The sequence below is a fragment of the Thyridium curvatum genome (genome assembly GCF_004353045.1).
Source record: "Thyridium curvatum strain D216 chromosome Unknown NODE_96_length_147924_cov_78.899118, whole genome shotgun sequence".
Taxonomy (NCBI): Eukaryota; Fungi; Ascomycota; class Sordariomycetes; order Thyridiales; family Thyridiaceae; genus Thyridium; species Thyridium curvatum.
Genome location: NW_022156851.1, coordinates 91,622 through 109,529, shown reverse-complemented (window position 1 = coordinate 109,529; position 17,908 = coordinate 91,622). Strand labels below are relative to the sequence as shown.

At 52.6% G+C, this 17,908-nt stretch overlaps 7 protein-coding genes across 7 annotated transcripts; 4 read left to right on the top strand and 3 right to left on the bottom strand.

Annotated features, from left to right (window-relative positions):
* Positions 1-1,051: 1,051 nt before the first annotated feature.
* Positions 1,052-3,115, top strand: E0L32_011047 (uncharacterized protein; the record flags this gene model as incomplete). The annotated part of the gene is made up of 1 exon (XM_031133733.1): positions 1,052-3,115. One exon carries the CDS (start codon positions 1,052-1,054, stop codon positions 3,113-3,115), a length of 2,064 nt encoding a protein of 687 aa, XP_030988770.1.
* Positions 3,116-4,022: 907 nt separating this feature from the next.
* On the bottom strand, positions 4,023-6,143 carry E0L32_011046 (uncharacterized protein; the record flags this gene model as incomplete). The annotated part of the gene is made up of 1 exon (XM_031133732.1): positions 4,023-6,143. One exon carries the CDS (start codon positions 6,141-6,143, stop codon positions 4,023-4,025), a length of 2,121 nt encoding a protein of 706 aa, XP_030988769.1.
* Positions 6,144-6,960: 817 nt separating this feature from the next.
* On the top strand, positions 6,961-8,571 carry E0L32_011045 (uncharacterized protein; the record flags this gene model as incomplete). The annotated part of the gene is made up of 3 exons (XM_031133731.1): positions 6,961-7,050; positions 7,109-7,522; positions 7,594-8,571. 3 exons carry the CDS (start codon positions 6,961-6,963, stop codon positions 8,569-8,571), a joined length of 1,482 nt encoding a protein of 493 aa, XP_030988768.1.
* Positions 8,572-8,677: 106 nt separating this feature from the next.
* On the bottom strand, positions 8,678-11,434 carry E0L32_011044 (uncharacterized protein; the record flags this gene model as incomplete). Its single annotated transcript, XM_031133730.1, has 1 exon — positions 8,678-11,434. The coding sequence occupies one exon, from the start codon at positions 11,432-11,434 to the stop codon at positions 8,678-8,680; it is 2,757 nt and encodes a 918-aa protein (XP_030988767.1).
* Positions 11,435-12,125: 691 nt separating this feature from the next.
* Positions 12,126-14,631, top strand: E0L32_011043 (uncharacterized protein; the record flags this gene model as incomplete). The annotated part of the gene is made up of 3 exons (XM_031133729.1): positions 12,126-12,187; positions 12,333-14,060; positions 14,115-14,631. The coding sequence occupies 3 exons, from the start codon at positions 12,126-12,128 to the stop codon at positions 14,629-14,631; spliced, it is 2,307 nt and encodes a 768-aa protein (XP_030988766.1).
* A 344-nt stretch (positions 14,632-14,975) lies between these two features.
* Positions 14,976-16,707, top strand: E0L32_011042 (uncharacterized protein; the record flags this gene model as incomplete). The annotated part of the gene is made up of 5 exons (XM_031133727.1): positions 14,976-15,221; positions 15,273-15,376; positions 15,436-15,614; positions 15,680-15,851; positions 15,909-16,707. 5 exons carry the CDS (start codon positions 14,976-14,978, stop codon positions 16,705-16,707), a joined length of 1,500 nt encoding a protein of 499 aa, XP_030988765.1.
* A 169-nt stretch (positions 16,708-16,876) lies between these two features.
* On the bottom strand, positions 16,877-17,654 carry E0L32_011041 (uncharacterized protein; the record flags this gene model as incomplete). The annotated part of the gene is made up of 2 exons (XM_031133726.1): positions 16,877-17,506; positions 17,580-17,654. 2 exons carry the CDS (start codon positions 17,652-17,654, stop codon positions 16,877-16,879), a joined length of 705 nt encoding a protein of 234 aa, XP_030988764.1.
* Positions 17,655-17,908: the final 254 nt, after the last annotated feature.

The following is a 17,908-nucleotide window of genomic DNA, read 5'->3' as shown; positions in this document are numbered from 1 at the left end:
GCCGCGCTCCTACCAAGTGGAAGCATCTCTGCGTAGCTGCCAGACTTGAGGAGGTAGAGTAAAGACGCCTTGCCGACAGTAGCAAGAAGCTGTTCGAAATTCTGCGACCTGCGACCAGGATAGACCGTTTCTATTGCATGGAAATTCGGCCAAGTGAAGAGCTATCGCAACCTCCTCTGTGCTCGTTTTCGGGGCCTTGGTTGCTTTTTAGCAAGAGTCCGCTAGAATAATCACGTTCCAACCAGTCCGGTGAAAGACTTGTCCTGCGACAATCTCTATTAAAGGGGGCTTACACCAGCGGTCGACAATCTGCAATTGAGCTGAAAGTCTCCAAGGCTTTTGGGGCATCGGTAAGCCGCTTGCCGGGTGCCCAACAACTGGCTGACTCAACATGTGGATACTGGCAGCTGGATTGCAGCTGGATTGCAGCTGGCCACAGTGACGTTTGACATAATTAACTTAAATACTACCTGGACGGATCCTACTCTCCATTTCAAACAACTCGGAGACTGAGACAGGCTTCGTGATTCTTTCACATCCTTCTTGCTGGCTCCAGGAAAGATCAACGCGATCACATGTATGATATTTGAGGCCTAAGTCGTACCGGGTTCGCCTGGAAATCGACAGCACCATGTGCTTGAGGGAAACGGGCAGACCGCGGCCACCGACGCGATGCCGAGGAGCACGCCCGCACCGCTCAAATGACCTACAGCCCCGCCAGCATAGCGCGGAGCCTGTGTTTTGAAAGGCTGGAGAGATCCACTCGACCTCAAAGACGCCATCAAACTCCCCAGGCGGGTCCGATTTCGCTCCAGGCCGACTCTCGATACTTACCTCGGCCCAGCTCCATGGACCCACTCCCATTAGCCCCGTTCTCAGACACGCGTGTCTTGTCGTACGGCTTGCCACTGGCATAGCCGAGTGAGTTCTTACATAACGTCCCTACCGTCCCTGCTTCCACGAACAGTGCCAGCGGTCCCTCCCTTTGCTGTCATCTTTCCCACAGAGTTGCTCCAGTCATCCTGTCTTTGTGGCTCTACAGCTGACCAGAATGCCGCCGCCAAACCCAGACTGGGTCCAGGCCCTGAAGCCCTCCGGGCCCCAGGGGTCGGAACTGCTTCAACAGGAGAGGGCAAAATCCAGCTTGAATGTTGAACAGCTCGCCGAGTTTCTCTTCACACGTGAAAACCTCGAGAGGCAGTCAAGGTTGCTCGAGATCCTCCAGGCTCATCCAGTTTTCGACAAGACCCAAAATTACTTCCGGGGCAGAAGAGAAGCGATGGAAGTCGCTCTTGCAAGAGCCAAGAAACTACAGCAGCTGAGCGTTGAGCATAAATGGAGTCAAGACGAGTACGAGGCGGCCAACGACCTCGTCAGCGAGCCAACTCCGTATGGCTTACACGCATCCATGTTCTTGAAGACTCTTCAAGAGCAAGGTTCTCCTGAACAACACAAGCGCTTCCTGGAGCCGGCACAGCGTTACGAAATCATCGGCTGTTATGCGCAGACAGAACTTGGCCACGGATCAAACGTTCGGGGACTGGAGACGACTGCCACCTGGAACCCTGAGGACAAGACCTTCACGCTGCATTCTCCGCACTTGACTGCTTCCAAGTGGTGGATCGGATCCCTAGGCCTGGCTGCCAACCACGCCGTGGTGGTGGCGCAACTCATCCTGAACGGCAAATCGCTTGGCCCGCACCCATTTGTCGTTCAAATCCGAGACCTGAAGACTCACCAGGCGCTTCCAAACATCCACGTTGGAGATATTGGTCCAAAGTTCGGCTACAACACCATGGATAATGGCTTCCTCTTGTTCAACCACGTCAAGATCCCCCATATCAGTCTCCTGAGCCGCTTCTCTGGTATCGACCCAGACACGGGCAAGTATATCAAGCCCGCCAGTCCGGTCCTAGTGTATGGCACCCTCACTTTCATCCGGTCAAGGATTGTGCTGCAGTCAGGCTCAGTTCTCGCTCGAGGTGTCACCATCGCGACGCGCTACTGTGCTGTCCGGCGCCAATTCCGCGACGCTGACGGGGCTGGGGAAGGCGAAAGCCAAGTTCTCGACTACACAATGGTGCAGTACCGCCTTCTCCCCTTGTTGGCGGCATCATACGCTTTCCACTTTACTGGTCGCGCGATGTTGGAGCTTTACAACGCAAACCAGGCGAGAATGGCCAAGCAGGACGGGCGACCCAAGTCCAACGAGAAGGATGCTGGAAGCTCCATCCTGGCCGATCTCCATGCTATTTCTTGCGCACTCAAGGCCTTTTCTTCCACTACAGCAGCAGAGGGATTGGAGGTGTGCCGGCGTGCTTGTGGTGGACACGGGTACTCCACGTTCTCTGGGATCGGTAGCTGGTACGCCGACTACCTTCCTACCGTCACTTGGGAGGGCGACAACTACATGCTCACGCAGCAAGTTGCTCGTTATCTCTTGAAATCTGCTCGCGCCGTGATCTCGGGCAAGCCTTCGTACAACGATATCACTCGGGTTCTGGAGAGGTTTGTCAGAGAGAAAGGCAAGGGCCCAGCTGTTGCCCTCGACAACAATCAAACCCTCGTTGACGCCTTTGCTTGGCGCGTTGCATCGCTAACATTCGAGGCTCTGAAGAACCGCGATGAGGATAAGCAGCCTTGGAACAGCCTCTTGGTTGACTTCTGGAAGCTCTCCACTGCATTCGCACAATACATTGTCGTCAAGACATTCTACGAAGCCTTGCAGGACCAGAAGGTTATCTCGTCGTTGGACCCTGAGACAATGCATCTCCTCAGCAAGCTCTTCCAGCTCTTTACTCTGCATCACTGGTCTCCTGATTCTTATGGCTCGGCCGCGGAGCTGCACCAGATGCAAGCTGAGCAAAGGAAACGGACTCTTTCGCTCCTTGGGGATGTTCGCCCGCATGCTGTGAGATTGGTTGATGCTTGGAAGTTTCCGGATTGGCAACTTGACAGTGCACTCGGACGGTATGATGGCAAGGTGTACGAAGATCTGTTCCACAGGGCATCGCAGACCAATCCGCTTAACGATGTGGTCTTTGATCCGTATCCGGCATCTCCTGTACTATTTAGACCCGAAGGCAAGCAAGGGGCGTACCGGTCGAAACTATAGAGCTTGGTAGAAGTTAGATTTGTCTATCGGGGCATGCATAGAGGTTAGATTAGTCTTTTGTGGCATGCAGCTTGTATAATGTTAGATTTCTTGTATTCAGTTTGCCTAGTGTGGCTGCCGTGAGCCCTTGTGTTGGTCCCGGACTCTAGGTAATGTCCCACGCTTTCTGAATGCATGGAATGGTCAGCATCAGCATCCACATGGCTTAAAGCAAGCTCCGCAGACCGCATGCCATCCGTGGCACTAACGAAGGTGGGTAATGATGGAAGACTATCGGGATGTGAGGGAGCAAGGCTCTCGACGAGGTAAGCGTCTGAATGATCGAGTCGTGATCCTGCCATAAGAGTGCTGTGTGGAAGACAGCGACTTTTTGGGCTCTCTAGTTGTTGGTACTTAGCCCCGTTCTCTTTCGCAGCCCGATTCAGTCGTGCACGGCCGAGCAACTGGCAGATAGGCCTCCACAACATGCCCTTGGTAGCTTTGTCAGAGAGCCAATGCTGACAGACCCTATCTATTACATCCCACGCTCGAAACACGAGGTCATCATCTGAGCGGACGTACAGGTTCGCCAGAACAGAGACGAAAGCAGGCCATTGGATATGCGTCAAGAAGAGCCAACGCCACCGGGCAGCCCGTGTCTAATCGCAGGTGGGCGGGGAATGAAGGGTTGAGATGGCATCACAGCCGGCTGGCCAACGATGTGGCGACTTGCAAACAAACGGTTCACAGGCGTGAAGTCACATCCTTTATCGCCTTTTGCCTCATGTCACATATCTACCTGTCAAGGTGATACGGAACTCTGGCGTTAGCCCCGGTGGTGTATTACGTTGCAATATTGGACTCCATCCCTCTCCAAAGTCACCAAAGCAGAAGAGACAAATATGAAGTGTCTTCTCTGAACTGTGCTCTACTGAGCTATTGGAGATACGGTGATGCTGTCTGCCGACAATGATCCATCCGTCACAACCAGGCCTACTGCCCCGCCAGCATAGTCAGTATCGATGGCCTCCAGAACGATGCCATTGACCCGACCTATGATCTTATTGCCTTGTGCGGCTAGGGAGACATCATACTTGACATCATGCTCCCAATAGAAATACTCGCTTGCCAACTCTATCCTTTTCTCATCTGCGGCTTTAACCAAAGCTACCCGCTTGGTTTTGCTGAACAGAAGAGAGTAGTAGCGATTCAGACCCTGAACACGGGTGGCAATGCCCATTGGCCCGCCAAAGTTGACGACAAAGTTAGAGACCACCGCCTCATAATTGTCCCAGTCTCGAGTACCTTGGCTCAAGATGCCTTCCCCCCTATCTTGGGCGAGGAAAAATGATGGCCCCATATCTGTGTGCATTTTGTCGATGGAGCTGACCCAGGACCGACGCCAGAAGCTCTGGGATTTGTTCGCTGGCCGTTTGAAACACACCCGAGGTATCCCATCCCAGCGGAGACTATCAAGATACACCGTCGTATCCAGAGTTGAGTGGAACCGTTTGGGCTTGACGGCAAGACCTATTTGTTGAATAGGACGGTTCTGCAGGCTTTCGGGAATCAACCACTCGAGCTTACTCGCCTTCCCTGGTAGCAAAGTCGTGGCGGCGCTATCTACGGTGATCAAGTTATCTTGCTCGTCGTATGCTTTAGCTCGCAAACAAGCTGTAGCTTCCTCTGTGCTACTCCCAGCCGCGCACACCTCCGCTGTCAAGAGCTGGCCGGGATAAACGAGAGGTGAGGCCATCATCTCGTAGTTTCGGTCAACCTGGAGGATATCCAGCGGCGTGAAAGTGTCAGTCATGACTTCGGCGGTACCATCCATGCTCTGCAACCCTTCAACACGAATGACGAGGCTGTTAATTCCATTGTTTAGCCCCTGGCTGACAGAGACCGTCTCCTGGTTCGCTGTCGCCCGAAAGCCCTGAACACCACCCGGAAGGGAGAAGTGAAACTGTGCAGCCTTCTTTGGCGGTGGTATTTCCGGCAAGTTTGACAATCGAAGGCCAAGATTGGCAATGTTGTAGGCGATACGAGAGGCGTTGTTTATGGAGTAGCCACCATCAGCACTTGATATGATCACTCGGTCCGCGAGAGGGCCCAGCCAATCCGGACCTCCTTGGAAGGCCGAGAGCCCGTGCATGAGAGCCACTAGGCATGCAACATTACCAGAATTGCAATCCGTATCCCAGCCAGAGGTATTGATGATATGCATGGCCGTGTGGAAGTCATGGCCCCCATATAACAAAGCCATGATCATGACGGCGTGGTTGGGAATGACGTGGCAAATGCCTAGATACTTGTCATAACCATAGTTGTCCTCAATCCTTTGGCGAGTCTGTCTCCAGTCCTTCTCCTGACACGCCCAATCCCGCACATCGGCAATCATCCTGGCGATGAGTGAGTCGGCGGGAATAGCTTGGAGTCCAACACTGAGCAGATGATCAATATCACTGGAAACAAAAGCCTCTGCCTCCATGGCTGCCCACAGCTTGGCCGCGTGTACCGCTTCCCCGTCGTGGCTCACGCGGGCGGCAGACTCCGCAAATCGTGTGGCCAAGGCTGGCCTGCCCGGCGCGACCATGGCCCAGCCATCAATGAAGATCTGGGCGCCGATTTGCTCAGCTATGGTATTTCCATTGGTCGAGGCCGCACCGCTCAGAGGAGCACAAGTGCCGTTTTTGAGGTTGAGAAAGGCTGTATGCTCCGTCGAGATGCCGTTTCCACCCCACCAGAAGATGCTGCGGCGTTCAATCACCTGGTTCAGCCACGTTTTGCCGATCTCTTTGGACGAGATATCGGGATGCGCTCCATGTTCTTCAAGTGCGCGGACGAAAGCAAAGGTCCCGGATACGTCGTCGTCGATGACCACCAACGGCACGCCCAACTTGTCGTGAACATAGTAATTGATGTCTCCGAGTCTCTCCTGAATTTCCTGGTAGGTCCAGTTTTCAAAGGGTCGCCCGAGGTAGACGCCAACGAGCTTGCCCAGCACGCCTGCGTAGACGCGCTGCAAATAGTCGCTTGGGACTGAAGCCATATTTAATGTGACTTTGGATATTCTATCGAGGATCTCGATGAGGTCTTGATCCAAGATGGTGTCACACGTACCTTGCATGTGACATACGGGCTGTCATTCCCCTTGACCTTGATAACTCAACAAGCGTGACGCATCTTTCCGCCACCCTTCAAGAGCAAAGGTGGGATGAATCCAAGGCCCAATAGAAACCCTGCATTCCTCGGGCAACTCGGTGACCCCGCCGAGACTGCTCAACCTAAGGAACTAGACCCTGAAAGAGGTGGAGAACAATGCACCTTTTCTTCCACTACCTTGTTAATTTGCAGACCTCTGGATGGTGCTCTCTTGCTTGGATGGACAGTCAGTGGTTCAGAGGGAACCCCAACTTGCCCTATTACGCGATACACACCGCTTAGCGCATATCCCCCTTACCTCTGCTGATCTGCAATAGGAGAACATTGAGACAAAACTTGCCTGCGAGTAGGATGATCATACCCGACACGGTGACGGCGGCGGCGACACCAGCCAAGCCTTCACAGTCTGCCCATTCTGCCCATTCTGCCCATTCTGGCCCCGCCCCATGCTCGGGCTTCTCGCTGCTATTACTTGATTGGCCCGTCTGCCTACTGGAGGACACCAGCAGGAAACCCCTAGACTAGACCAAACCTCCGCTCCATCACGGAGCAAATTTGTCCCCTGAGTCACGGCTCACGCGACTTTCTAGTGCAGGACATAAAACGAGGCGGGGCCCCGCATCTCGGATCCTTATTCTTTGTTCTTGAGTGCGACTACTGGACTTGTCTTGCCTGGCAAAAGGCAGTCTTATGCAGACAGAGCGATGTCCTCTCGAAAGATATCGCGCCTCGTTCCACGAGACCAGAAATGGCTCATAGTCTGCCTGATTGCGGTGTCGGTGGTCGATTCGGTGGTAAGTCTACGTTCGGTTCGCCGTGCCTGTTGGGGACAACTTCTCACCTTGCTTCCAGTTGGTCGGCTTCGATAGCTCGCTGATGGGCAGTCTTAATGTCATGCCCACTTACAGTAACTACTTCACTCTCACCACCACGACCAAGTCTCTCAATACGGCAATCTCGTATGTTGGCGGCGCTGCCATGTCGCCTTTCGCCGGCTTTCTGGCCGACTGGCGAGGCCGGCGAGAATGCGTTTACTGGTCCGCCCTCTTGGCGCTGATCGGGGGTGTTATTCAAGGCTCGGCACAGAACATTGGCATGTTCATTGCCGGCCGGTGCGTCGTCGGCGCGGGTATGGGCTTGGCCCAGACTGCTGCTCCGACCCTCGTGGCCGAGACTACCCCCGTCAAATATCGCGGCTTTGCTCTTGGCTTGTATTATGCTTGTTGGGGTGTGGGCACCTTGCTGGCTGCTGGCGTCTGTTATGCAGTGAGTTAGATGACCCTGAGCGGGATAGAAGTTGAGTGAGCAAGGGACTAACTTGAATTCTTTTCTTCTAGACTCAGTCTCTCAACTCGACTTACGCGTGGCGAATCCCAAGCCTACTCCAGGCCGTTCCTAGTCTCGTCTGCTTTGGCATACTCCAATTCGTCCCAGAGTCACCACGCTGGCTCATCAGTCATGACCGTCATGAAGAGGCCCAGGAAATTCTTGGTATCCTCAATGGCGGGCAGCATGACGAGGTGCTTGTCCAGTACCATGAGATTGCAGACACCATCGCTTTCGAAAAGGAGCACAACCTGTCAATGGTCCAGGCACTTTCCAAGAAGTCGAATCGAAAACGTCTGCTCTTGACCACGACATTTTCGGCTATCGTCATGCTTCCAGGCACAAATATCATCACCTTTTATTTTGGCGACATGCTTCAGGGTGCCGGCATCCGGGATCCCAATACCCAACTTCAAATCAATGTGATTCTTGCCTCTTGGAGTTTGGTCATCGCTGTTGTCTCGTCCTGGTACGCGGACCGGCTTGGTCGAAGGTGGCTCTGCTCTGCCAGCCTTGCTCTTCAGATCGCCTTTATTTTCATCTTTGGTGGGCTGACAAAGGTATACGGCAACTCGACTGATACATCCGGTATTTATGGTACAATCGCCGTCATCTTCCTATACAACGCAGCCTACAACTGGGGCATCACACCCCTGACGGTTCTGTATCCGCCGGAAGTCCTATCCTTCGAGATAAGAAGTGTCGGTATGGGGTTCTATACCTTCACAACAAAATGCTGCGGACTCCTGGTGGCTATGGCTGTTCCATTTGGCCTTGAAGCTATCGGGTGGAAGTTTTACATGGTAAACGGATGTTTCGATGTTCTCATGCTGCTTTTCGTCTTCTCTACCTGGGTAGAAACACGTGGATTGAGCCTCGAAGAGGTTGATAGCTTGTTTGACAAAGAGAAGCGGGCCATCGTCGCTGAACAAGTCAAGGAGGAAACCAAGATCGAGCTGGGACAGAGCACAGTAGTCTCAAAGGTGTAGGGCTCCTCCCATAGTATCGTCGCCTTCACTTCCTCATAGAGGGGTTAGGAATGGACCATGTAATTTATAAAGTGACGCCGCCGAACGTAAGATGCCACTTACAGGACTAGAATTCTGCTCTCCCCCAAGGCGGAAGCAGAGCCTTGGGCGGCCAGTTCGTTTGCACAAACTGACTCTCAAAGCGATATTTTCCCGAGCCAATGCAACGTTCGTTCTCCTCACCCGGCATGCTCACTATAGCTTTAGAATTCGGCGGCACTTGCAGCCACATACTAAAATGGTTCCCCTTCAGAGTCCATTTGACCGCTATCCGGCCATACTTGGATTCGAATCGAGTTGCTGCGCAAGTCAGTTTCACATTGGGCCAAGGCTGGACCCTAAACACCCTCCAACCAGGCTCCATCGCCTCAAGACCGCCCACAACAACATGCAGCCAGTGTGCTATACTTCCAAGAGCGTGATGGTTGAAGCTCGTCATTGATCCTGGATTGACGCTCCCGTCAGGGAACATGCTGTCCCATCGTTCCCACGTTGTCGTAGCGCCCATGGTTACTGGATACAGATACGAAGGACATCGCCTTTGAAAAAGCATGGCATAGGCCAATTCAACCTTGCCAGAGTCGGTCAGTACCTGCGGCAGATATGCAGTGCCCACGAATCCAGAGGTGATTTTGAAGTCGTTTAGACGAATTATTCGGGCAAGACGCTCGACTGCTAGATGCCGCATTGCATCACCATCGGAGTCTGGGAGGAGATTGAACGAGAGAGCGAGTGAAATGGCCGTGGCAGTGTCCGGAAGAATCAGACCGGCCTCTGTGAGATATTTGCTCCTCCAGGACTGGACAAGACGCTCACTCGTATTTTGAAATCGCGACGCGACGTCTGGCTTGCCAAGCAACCTTGCTACCTCCACAACGATGCCTGTCGATGCTATAAGAAAGCAGTCAGCGACGAAGACACCGTCAGTAGTGCCTCTTCCAGAATCGTTCTGAGGCGCCCGCGGGTCCAGCCAGTCTCCAAACTGCCACTGTTCCGGGTCCCACAGACCGTCCTTGCCACGGGTTATGCCATGCTCCAGATAATGAAGCATACTCTGGAATTGTGCTTCCAGAAATTCAACATCACCGTAGGTCTGGTAGAGTTCCCAAGGAACCATTACCGAGGCGTCCCCCCAGACCCCATTTGGCATTGGGTCCCATCCATGTTCAATGCCGTTCGTTTTGAGTAAGCAGTTTGGGATGAAGAGTGGTACCACTCCCCTGCGCCAGTGTGGACTCTCCTCCATCTGATCCTCATACAGATCTTGTAACCAATTTCTCAGCATGCCCGTCGTATCGTAGAGGAAATTTGCGGTCGGCGCAAACAGGTTAAGATCTCCTGTCCAGCCCATCCGCTCATCTCTCGAGGGGCACTCAGTAGGGACAGAGAGAAAGTTACTCCTCATGCTCCATAATGAATTCTCATGCAACCGAGAAACATCTTCGTCGGAGCATGAAAACCAGCCTGTGCGAGCCATATCGGTCTGCAAAACTTCGGCAACGATACTCGAATCCGTTAACGGAAATTCTCGGTCGTCGGCGCTCCAGCCGGTGATTTCGACAAATCTGAAGCCGTGAAATGTATAAGCCGGATGCCAGTCGACCACTTCAAGTCCGGCGAATAGTAATGTATCTGTCGCTTTTGTCGAGCGCAGTGGACGAGTTTGGATTTCGCCATCCTGGATGACCTCCGCATGACGAAAGGTCACACACGACCCGTTTGGCTTCTGCAATCTTCTGACACAAACGCGGCCAGCAAGGTTCTGCCCAAAGTCAACGATAGTAGCATTTCCGGACCGCGACTTGAATATTTCTTTCGGCGCTATTCTGTCCACCACTCTGACTGGCGGGGCGTCTGGCGAGATGAGTTTGCTCACACGGATAGGCGAAATCTCACATGTGAAGCAATCGACCTCGCCTGGCGAGGAGGTCAAGATTCGCCGTTGGTCGTAGAATTCACCGTTGTAAATCTCACTGCTCGCCAACGCAGTGCGTGAGACACCCCAAGTGTCGTCCGTAGCCACCAACGTTGCCGGAGCGGGCGCGTCCGTGTACCAGGCTTCGAGTTGCGCGAGGACACCCAGCCGACTCCCATAGATGAACCGCCTGCTAGCCCATGTCCATGCCGAGGCAAACCATCCTGAAGCCACCTCTATCTGAATATCGTTCGAGCCGGGGCGTAGGAGATGCCCGATGTCGAAAACCTGGTAGTGAAGCCTTTTGTGGTAGCTCTGCCAGCCGGGGCTTAGGCAATGATTGCCAACCCTGCTATCATTTATTCGTGCCAAATAAGTTCCATGGCTTGTTATGTAAAGTCGTGCGCGTTCGACCTTGCCAGAATGCACTGGAAGAGTGAAGCTTTTCACAAAGGAGAGTGGGATGGCAGATCCGTCCGGGTTGAGGGGCCACGACTTTGCCACCGTGATCATGTGCGCTCCCCAGTCGCTGTTGTGCAATAACGAGATCTCTAGAATGCTAAAAGGCGACCATTCGGTGACAGATGACTTTTTATGCCCACTAGAAATGGTGTAGCTGCCATGGCACTTCACGCGCACCTGACGACGTGTACGAGAACACAGCGTCTCAGGGCTTGGCCATGGGACCAGAACAGAGTCGGGACTTTCGACTTTGAAGACCTGAGGAGTGACACCAATCCTTTCCGAGATTTCAATCTCGTAGGCTGTTTGCGTCCAATTTGTAACGCCTTCTGAGGAGTCTGAGAATCGCCAAGAAATGCGTGGCCGCGAGCAATGTACCCCGAAACCATCGTGGTGTTGCTCAAACGTTGGTGGTAGGACCGACACCGGCGCAGATGATGTGTGCATTTTGACTAAAACTACGACGATCTGCAGACCGTGAAGGCTTTCCCCAGTCAGTATAGGCAAAAGATTGGAGGATTCAGAACAGATTTGTAAGGCCAGATGCAAACAGAGGTCCAAACCAGGGCAAACCTGAGGCGGGGGCGTGTGAGGTGGAGATATATTAGTGGCCAATTCCACACTAACATTTGAAACAAGAGCCTGTGGTCGTTCCTGTTTGTGCTAATTAGGGTCTGGTCACTGAATTAGTCACTGGGTCCTCGCCCAACTTGCAACACTAGTCCAGTTCATGAAGACTGCCTAGGAGGTTGAACGAGCACCAGCCTGGACGTCTTTGCTAAGTACCTATCATCATGATAAGACTGATTCTCGCGCGTATTTTTGCCCGGGGGCCTGCCGTACCGCTTCCACCGTCACTCTTGAAGTACTACTTGATGGGAACGATCTCATGCGCGCCCACTGGGAATGCTTATTCTCCTATTGTCGAAGTTCCAAGTCAAATATGCAATCACCGAACTATAACAGCTGGTGATCGTTTTCGATTTTCGACATTATCTTAACTTCCGACCAACATATTGATCACTCGTCTGTTATAACGTCTCAGTCAGCTTTCATTCTTTTCCACTCCCTCACTGGAACGGTGAGGTGTGCGAGAGTGCTGGCTGTTCTGTCATTACGTCCCTAGAAGACAGAATGCATGGGCACAGAAGCAAATGAGCATGAAAATGGACAACTTGAGTCATCCTCAATTGCCCCGAGGTGCGGTGGGGACGTGGGAAGGGCATGATGAAATGAGGAGCGCGGTAGAAAGAATAGCCGACACCATAAAATGCCCGACAATGGGGGAAACCTTTTGATGATGGCGACTCCCAGTTTTGCGAACTGCACAATTGTGTCATTGCAGCACTGAGGTTCGCAATCTCGTCTATCTAAGCTCTCTCCAGGGTGTCGAGACTTCTGGCATGTTCGGCTACGGGACCGGCGCGGGAAACTCGGCTCGCGACTCCCTGCCTCTCATTGAGATCGGATCATTTGCTGCTCCACAGCCAGACAGCAGTGAGTTTATCGGTAGCGCCAGCGGTGTCTATTTCGCCAACACCGTATTTCGGGCGTTCTCAAATGTGCCTGGACCGCCATCAGAGCCGGGGGACAACTCGGTCACGGGTGATGAGGTGCCACTGGACCCAGGCTCGGTGCACAGTCATCTCGTAGCAACCCAGGAACCACGAGATGTACAGGCTGCAGCCGACGTTATCGACCCGGCCACGACGAGTAAGGATGGTGAAGGAGACGCTTGTTGGCCTGGGACGCGTTGCTATGATGTCGATGTCCCCGGCCTAGGGCTGGCGCCACCTCCAGCCACTGCGAGGAGACTCTTGATGTCGTATTTTCAACATTGGCATCCTTTTTTCCCTTTCCTACACGGCCCCGGCTTTTTCCGCGCATTGAACCGCTTCTACGAACAGGAAACAGGTGCAACTGTACGTGCCGGTGCCAGCGACGCTGACGCTCATGCGAGACTGTGCCGAGCGGTCACCTTTCAGTGTGTATTCAACGTAGCCGCCTGGACGCACGACTATGATCAACTTCGGCCTTGTTCGAGGATTCAGTCCAACTCCGTTCTTATCAACGCGTTGGGGTCAATATCTGATGGCCATGATATGTCTTCGCTTCAAGCTATGCTGGCCGCCGTCCTCTTTCTCACAACTCGGATGTCGCTGAGGGCTGCATCGACAGTCCATGGCATGCTGACTCGGAATTTATACCATTCCGGGTATCACAGGTGCCCGTATCGATATGTGCAGCTCCCACATGAGATGTGTGACATTCGAAAGCGCATATTCTGGGCAGCATATGTACTGGACAGACAACTGAGCCAGGCCTTGGGTCACCCCACTGCGTTTCGCGACTCCGAGATAGATGTCTGCATTCCTGGGATGGTTGAACTTCATCAGCCTGTCAGGTCCCAGGACAATCGCGAAGACGTACAAGCGCACCTTCCCAAAGGATTCACACCGCAGCACCGGAGTGCAGGTTTCGATGACACCGAGAACGGCTCTGCGGGTCAGGCTCATCCAGCACAAGGCGAGGACATATCGATTCAGAGCCCTGCCCATGACCGCCATCCCAGCTCAAAGGAAGGCACTGGAGAATATGTCCTAGGTTATCTAGTTACCTACTCCCGCCTGCTCGGCAGGGTTCTGGATGTGTTCCACAGATCGATACACCAGCGCGATGTTACTTGGACAAAAGTCTTGGAGATCACCTCACAAGCACATGCTTGGTGGAATAGCCTCCCTATTGCTCTCCAGGAAGGCATCGACGCACCTCAATTGGAATCTACGCCACCATTCAGTGTCTTCCTCTCGGTTTTGTACCACTACCTCATTATTCTCATACATCGTCCGTTCTTGTCTTTGCCAACCAACAGAAGCGATTTCCAATACAGCCTTCAGACTGCTCTGGGAGCAAGTCGGTCAATTATACAACGACTTCAGTCGTGCAAGTTCACACAAAAGCAAGATAGGCTGATTATGTGTTGGCCGCCCACCCTTTCAGCTGTGTGGATGGCTGGCCTAGTTGTTGCGTTGGCCGGGAGGACGGACCTCTATCCCTCACAAAAGGCAATCTGGTACGGGCATTCATTTTCTGTTCCCATGTAACTCCGAGCTAATATTCCATCCAGGAATCTAGACCAATGTCTCAGTCTACTAGAAGCCATGAGCCCGCGATGGAACAGTGCGTGCCACTGTCGATCTGGGCTGAGCATGCTCCGCCTTAAGCTGTCAGTACGCTCTGACCAAAGATCAAAAGAAACACAACACAAAATTCCGGATCTACAGCCTCTCGCAGCTACTGGTATCTCATATGGGCTTCCGACAGCTCTCCGCGAGACGCGGGCCCCGAAACGGCGAAGGCTCGAGAATGAGCTTGCAGACCAGCTCCAAACCTCGATCAGATCTTCCTTGCAGCCTCAAACTGTTAATCTCAGTCAAGAATCGCCCGATGTGCAGCTCTGGCAGCCGGTCCTTCCATATATTGGTCCTGACTTTGGGTTTGATGCTGAGATCTTGGGTGCAGGTGGGTCTTTGAGTGGTCCAGGATTCGACGCCGTGGGATCGAATGCAGACCCTGGAGCGTTGTTCAACACACTCGCATGGGATGCATACATGAACGGACTTGAAGATCGGTACAATCTGTAGTGTTATTGAAGCTTTAAATCTTGGATTTGTAAAGATGTCCGACGCCACGAAGGATAACTTTCTATTGCACCGACGATCCTAAAGCGCATGCAACCTAGGTCCAATTCGTCTTACTAAGGGACTTACCGATCAAAAATGTGAGAGTCTTGACATCGGCGAAAGGACTCCATCTTGGGGATAAACATCAGCGGTCCATCTTTTAACCGCCATCTCCATGGGGTAGAGTTTGGGGGAGCAGGTGTTTGCAGAATATTTAATACTCGCTCTAGAATCACTTTTGAATATGCCTTTTTGTCACTGGCATACTAGGTTAATCAAAACATTCTCCTGATACATTTCTTAACATGTCTGAGCTCAAACCTCAGCAGCAGCATTCTCAGCTCGGCGGTCAGCACGTCGAGCTTCATGATAATGGGCAAATCGAAGTGGTGTTCTCGAATGTACACAGCACGTGCAAAGCTGCAGACCAGAAGATGCTTCGGGACTACAGTGGAGCAGCAGCGAAGACTGAGGAAAAGGAGATCGCTCTTGTGAGAAAGCTCGACCGAAGAATTCTTCCCACTCTCTGTGCGATGTATTTTCTCAATTATGTAAGTGCTCTCGGGGCTGTCCAGGCAAACCAAGGCTGAAATGGGATTCAGCTAGACAGAAATGCCATCGCCTCGGCTCGTCTGAATAATCTTGAGAAAGATCTCGGTCTCAAGAAGAGCCAGTATAACACCTGTATCTCCGTGTTATTCGTCGGGTGAGTTTCACGGTCGCCTTGCCGAATCAACAATGACTGACTCATACCGTGTGTCACAGATATATCTTGATGCAGCTACCATCAAACATGCTAATGGCATCAAGGCGCATTCGGCCTTCAGTATATATGGGGATATGTATGGCCTTGTGGGGAGTTGTTTCCGGCATGACGGCGTTGACACAAAACTACGTTGGCTTGATCCTCGTTCGCTTCTTTCTCGGCGTCGTCGAGGCCCCTTGTGAGAAGAAAACCTAATGACTACGTCTCTATTACCTCGATCGTTACTGACACTACGCTTCATAGTCTATCCCGGTGCCCTCTTTCTTCTTTCTATCTTCTACACCCGCAAAGAAGTGGCGACACGAATGGCCATCCTGTATTCAGCCAACATTCTTTCAACAGCGTTTTCGGGCCTTATCGCCGCCGCAGTCTTTGCAACTATCGATGGGTCTCGGGGCCTCGAGGGTTGGAGGTGGTAAGCGCGTATAGACTGTATTGTGCGTCATTTGGCCAGGTCGCTAATTAATTTAAGGCTCTTCATTATCGAGGGTATCTTAACCGTTGTTGTTGCACTCGTTTCGATACCGATTCTTCCCGATCACCCCCTCACGACGACCTGGCTCACGGAAGAAGAACGACAGCTGGCACATTCGCGAATCAGTCGTGACACAGTTCAAGAATCCACCAGCAAGGGCAAGCTTGCGAGCCTAAAGCTTGCGTTTGGAGACCCGAGGCTTTACCTCTTTGCATTGATGCAGAATCTCCATCTTTCCGCTAACGGCTTTACCAACTTCTTCCCCACCGTCGTCGGAACCCTAGGCTTTAATCACACACTCACGCTTGTGCTCACCTGTCCACCGTTCGTCCTTGCAGCCATGGTTGGTCCTCTATACGGGCTTAGCTCAGGCAGATATAACGAAAGAACCTGGCACATCACTGGTGGCATGGGACTTGCATTGCTCGGTTTTATCACTGCGGCATGTACCCTTAATGTCGCTGCTCGGTATATTGCCTGCTTCTGCTTCTCGGTGGGCGTCTATGCAGTCAATTCGTGCATCTTGGGATGGGTGTCTGCAACTCTAGGCCAAACCATGGAGAAGAAGGCAATTTCGCTCAGTTTCGTCAACATGATGGCGAATGCATCCTACATCTACACGCCTTATCTATATCGCACCGGCGATGGGCCAGGCTACGTGATGGCTATGGGATGTGAGGCTGGATTCGCCGCAGGAACCATCATCTGTGCTTGGATCCTCCGGATATGGCTTATGGCCGAGAATCGCAAGCTCCGCCGAAGCGAGCCGGAGAGCATGCTTGCGTATGCATATTAGTGAAGCAACACGACAAGCTCTTGACACGAAGCGACGAAATGGACTTGGAGATCTTGAAATGGCAAACATGGTTTTCATGGGGTTTGTTGCTGGATGTCGATACTGAAAGTGGACCATGATGGGGAGATACACACAAAGCTAGATTAATCTGTCTTCCTTCTAAAAGCTACTACCAAAGGTACTGTTGTTGGAAATCAAGTGGCAATGCAAGGGTTTCTACCTGTGGATCTTGCTCTAAGCCAAAGTTGTTGACCGGAAACAGTTGCTGGGCACTGGTTGGTTCCGGTTCCGACACCGCCACGTACGCCTCCTTGTTGGCTTGACCTGACATCAGATCTGTAGATATGCCAGGATCGGTACAGGAGACTCGATTATCCTCGTAGCCGCTGCCTATTGCTTCCGTCTCCATAATCAAAGGGTTTTCGGATGGTCCAGTGCTGCCGCCCGTCTCTGATTGGGGCAATATTAGGACAGGCTCAGCAACACGGGTGGACTGGTTTGTTTGAACGTCCGTGGCAGCGCTGCCACTAGAAAGCCGAAGTGTTGATGATTCCCAAAGCCTAACATTAGGCGCTGTATCTAGGGGAAGTTGTTCCCAGCGGGTCATGTAACTGATCTTCTTCGGCTCACCATCTCCAGTCAAGCCGGCACCGTCGGCAGGAGGCTGGCAGTGTCTCTGCGGAGGCAATCTGTCTTGGCTGAAAGCTTCCTCTATGGTGTCATCGCTAACAACGGACAGCAAGCGCAGAAGAGTGTTTTCCGTCACCTCAAGTCTATGTTCCAGCGCGCCAACGTAACCCTTGGCTGGGCCACTGTTGTCCGCTTTAGCGTAATGAAAAATCTTTGGATCAACAGTGCTGTCAGCTACATACCGTTTGTGTTGCTTTGGCCAAGAACATGGTCGGTTCAAAGCCCGACAACGTGAGCAAGTAGGCCTGTCGGGACATTGTTTTTAGTGTGATGGGCTGTAGTGGGTGATAAAGAGGGCGCACTTTTGTTCATCACACTGTAGTTCATATTAGCTTCCAGGCGTTCAAACGTCCTATTACTCCCTCGAATTTGTTTTGTCACCTTCTGTTTCCGAATGCGGCACCCATTGCAAGCTGCGCGTCCGCGGTTGGTCGACATGAAGAGACACACACTATTGCTTGCGCATGAACAACCGTGCAGGACGTTCCCATGTAGCAAGGATTAGCCGATG